Here is a 4,262-nt window from a genome sequence, read left to right as displayed (position 1 = left end):
ACACACATTTTGCTATGTTGCAGCCTTATCCCAAATTTAATTAAATTCATTTTTTGCAGCAAGATTCTACACAAAATAACTTACAGGTTTATTAAATATTTTACAAATGGATGTTAAAAAAATACACTTGAATACAAACGCTATAGAAGAGCTTTACTTGTCTCTCAATGTTGCTATGTCAATGCCTTATCCAAAATGTAATTTATTCATTTTTTCCAGCAAAACACTACATAAAATGACATGTGTACTAAGTTAAAATAGGTTTAATTAATTTTTGTTAACTTATTAAATAAAAAAAACACTTTTCCAGCAGAAAAAATAAAATAAAATCAATAAAAAACACCTACATATAACAGCCTGCTAATCTTTCTGCTCTCGTGTATCCATAACACACATTTTGCTATGTTGCAGCCTTATCCCAAATTTAATTAAATTCATTTTTTGCAGCAAGATTCTACACAAAATAACTTATAATGACAGATTTATTAAATATTTTACAAATGGATGTTAAAAAAATACACTTGAATACAAACGCTATAGAAGAGCTTTACTTGTCTCTCAATGTTGCTATGTCAATGCCTTATCCAAAATGTCATTTATTTATTTTTTTCCAGCAAAACACTACATAAAATGACATGTGTACTAAGTTAAAATAGGTTTAATTAATTTGTGTTAACTTATTAAATTAAAAAAACACTTTTCCAGCAGAAAAAATAAAATAAAATCAATAAAAAACACTTACATATAACAGCCTGCTAATCTTTCTGCTCTCGTGTATCCATAACACACATTTTGCTATGTTGCAGCCTTATCCCACATTTAATTAAATTCATTTTTTGCAGCAAGATTCTACACAAAATAACTTATGACAGGTTTATTAAATATTTTACAAATGGATGTCAAAAAAATACACTTGAATACAAACGCTATAGAAGAGCTTTACTTGTCTCTCAATGTTGCTATGTCAATGCCTTATCCAAAATGTAATTTATTTATTTTTTCCAGCAAAATACTACATAAAATGACATGTGTACTAAGTTAAAATAGGTTTAATTAATTTTTGTTAACTTATTAAATAAAAAAACACTTTTCCAGCAGAAAAAATAAAATAAAATCAATAAAAAACACCTACATATAACAGCCTGCTAATCTTTCTGCTCTCGTGTATCCATAACACACATTTTGCTATGTTGCAGCCTTATCCCAAATTTAATTAAATTCATTTTTTGCAGCAAGATTCTACACAAAATAACTTATAATGACAGGTTTATTAAATATTTTACAAATGGATGTTAAAAAAATACACTTGAATACAAACGCTATAGATGAGCTTTACTTGTCTCTCAATGTTGCTATGTCAATGCCTTATCTAAAATGTAATTTATTTATTTTTTTCCAGCAAAATACTACATACAATGACATGTGTACTAAGTTAAAATAGGTTTAATTAATTTTTGTTAACTTATTAAATAAAAAAAACACTTTTCCAGCAGAAAAAAATAAAATAAAATAAAATCAATAAAAAACACTTACATATAACAGCCTGCTAATCTTTCTGCTCTCGTGTATCCATAACACACATTTTGCTATGTTGCAGCCTTATCCCAAATTTAATTAAATTCATTTTTTGCAGCAAGATTCTACACAAAATAACTTACAGGTTTATTAAATATTTTACAAATGGATGTTAAAAAAATACACTTGAATACAAACGCTATAGAAGAGCTTTACTTGTCTCTCAATGTTGCTATGTCAATGCCTTATCCAAAATGTAATTTATTCATTTTTTCCAGCAAAACACTACATAAAATGACATGTGTACTAAGTTAAAATAGGTTTAATTAATTTTTGTTAACTTATTAAATAAAAAAAACACTTTTCCAGCAGAAAAAATAAAATAAAATCAATAAAAAACACCTACATATAACAGCCTGCTAATCTTTCTGTTCTCGTGTATCCATAACACACATTTTGCTATGTTGCAGCCTTATCCCAAATTTAATTAAATTCATTTTTTGCAGCAAGATTCTACACAAAATAACTTATAATGACAGATTTATTAAATATTTTACAAATGGATGTTAAAAAAATACACTTGAATACAAACGCTATAGAAGAGCTTTACTTGTCTCTCAATGTTGCTATGTCAATGCCTTATCCAAAATGTAATTTATTTATTTTTTCCAGCAAAATACTACATAAAATGACATGTGTACTAAGTTAAAATAGGTTTAATTAATTTTTGTTAACTTATTAAATAAAAAAATACTTTTCCAGCAGAAAAAAATAAAAAAAAACACCTACATATAACAGCCTGCTAATCTTTCTGCTCTTGTGTATCCATAACACACATTTTGCTATGTTGCAGCCGTATCCCAAATTTAATTAAATTCATTTTTTGCAGCAAGATTCTACACAAAATAACTTACAGGTTTATTAAATATTTTACAAATGGATGTTAAAAAAATACACTTGAATACAAACGCTATAGAAGAGCTTTACTTGTCTCTCAATGTTGCTATGTCAATGCTTTATCCAAAATGTCATTTTTTTTTTTTTTCCAGCAAAATACTACATAAAATGACATGTGTACTAAGTTAAAATAGGTTTAATTAATTTTTGTTAACTTATTAAATAAAAAAACACTTTTCCAGCAGAAAAAAATAAATAAAATCAATAAAAAACACCTACATATAACAGCCTGCTAATCTTTCTGCTCTCGTGTATCCATAACACACATTTTGCTATGTTGCAGCCTTATCCCAAATTTAATTAAATTCATCTTTTGCAGCAAGATTCTACACAAAATAACTTATAATGACAGATTTATTAAATATTTTACAAATGAATGTTAAAAAAACACACTTGAATACAAACGCTATAGAAGAGCTTTACTTGTCTCTCAATGTTGCTATGTCAATGCCTTATCCAAAATGTAATTTATTCATTTTTTCCAGCAAAATACTACATAAAATGACATGTGTACTAAGTTAAAATAGGTTTAATGAATTTTTGTTAACTTATTAAATTAAAAAAACACTTTTCCAGCAGAAAAAATTAAATAAAATAAATAAAAAACACCTACATATAACAGCCTGCTAATCTTTCTGCTCTCGTGTATCCATAACACACATTTTGCTATGTTGCAGCCTTATCCCAAATTTAATTACATTCATTTTTTGCAGCAAGATTCTACACAAAATAACTTATAATGACAGATTTATTAAATATTTTACAAATGGATGTTAAAAAAATACACTTGAATACAAACGCTATAGAAGAGCTTTACTTGTCTCTCAATGTTGCTATGTCAATGCCTTATCCAAAATGTAATTTATTCATTTTTTCCAGCGAAATACTACATAAAATGACATGTGTACTAAGTTAAAATAGGTTTAATTAATTTTTGTTAACTTATTAAATAAAAAAAACACTTTTCCAGCAGAAAAATTAAATAAAATAAATAAAAAACACCTACATATATATATATCCATAACACACATTTTGCTATGTTGCAGCCTTATCCCAAATTTGATTAAAGTACATTTTTGCAGCAAAATTCTACTCAGAATACTGTATAATGAGAAGTTAAAAACAGAGTTTATTAAATATTTTGCCAATTAAAAAAAAAAAAAAAAGCTTAAATATAACTAATTGACTACCTGGTGTTGAACTATTCACACCACACATTTTACTGTGTTACAGCCTCATACAAAAATCGATTAAATGCATATTTTTTCCCGCCAGACTCCTTAAATATTACACAAAATACCCACTTCCACATGACTTCTGTACTGTATGCATGTCTGTGTCTCTTCAATAGAAGCTGAGTCACAAGAATCAACAGATCTCCGTGCTAGAAATGGAAAAAGACGCTCTCCTAGAACAACTTCACGAAGTTCAAGCCCACTAATTGCCAGGTGCGCCCGTCCCGTTGCTTGTAAATAAGTATTTAAGTTAATAAATGGAATCAAGTTTCAAGTTTCAAGTTTATTATTCTTCGGTCAATCGTCAACAAAATAAAAAAACAGTTGTACATTCTTAAATTGAAAATAAAAATGTTGCAGACCGAAAGGGTTTAGGCTGAAGTTGAACACTTATTGCGCCTAACCCTATAAACAATGTCAAGTACAAAATAAACTTCCGAAAATTATTGAATGTCCATTGTACAACATATTATAAATACACATTATACATAACATAAACACGGTTCAATTATATACACAGTAAAGGCATCAAATCCTGTTTTGTTTGTGACTTGA

At 27.3% G+C, this 4,262-nt stretch overlaps 1 protein-coding gene across 5 annotated transcripts in view; it reads left to right on the top strand.

Moving 5' to 3' along the window:
- Positions 1–3,968, top strand: part of sapcd1 (suppressor APC domain containing 1) — a 53,107-nt gene extending 49,139 nt beyond the window's left edge. For all 5 annotated transcript variants that reach the window (XM_062064503.1, XM_062064501.1, XM_062064499.1 and 2 more), the window contains one exon: positions 3,824–3,968. In XM_062064503.1, coding sequence (XP_061920487.1) covers positions 3,824–3,913 — 90 coding nt within the window. In that variant the 3' untranslated portion in view covers positions 3,914–3,968. The remainder of the gene's footprint in view (positions 1–3,823) is intronic.
- Positions 3,969–4,262: the final 294 nt, after the last annotated feature.

The sequence above is a fragment of the Entelurus aequoreus genome, linkage group LG12, assembly GCF_033978785.1.
Source record: "Entelurus aequoreus isolate RoL-2023_Sb linkage group LG12, RoL_Eaeq_v1.1, whole genome shotgun sequence".
In the NCBI taxonomy this organism is placed as follows: Eukaryota; Metazoa; Chordata; class Actinopteri; order Syngnathiformes; family Syngnathidae; genus Entelurus; species Entelurus aequoreus.
Note: the sequence above shows the minus strand (reverse complement) of the source record. Positions and strands in the feature narration are given on the sequence as shown.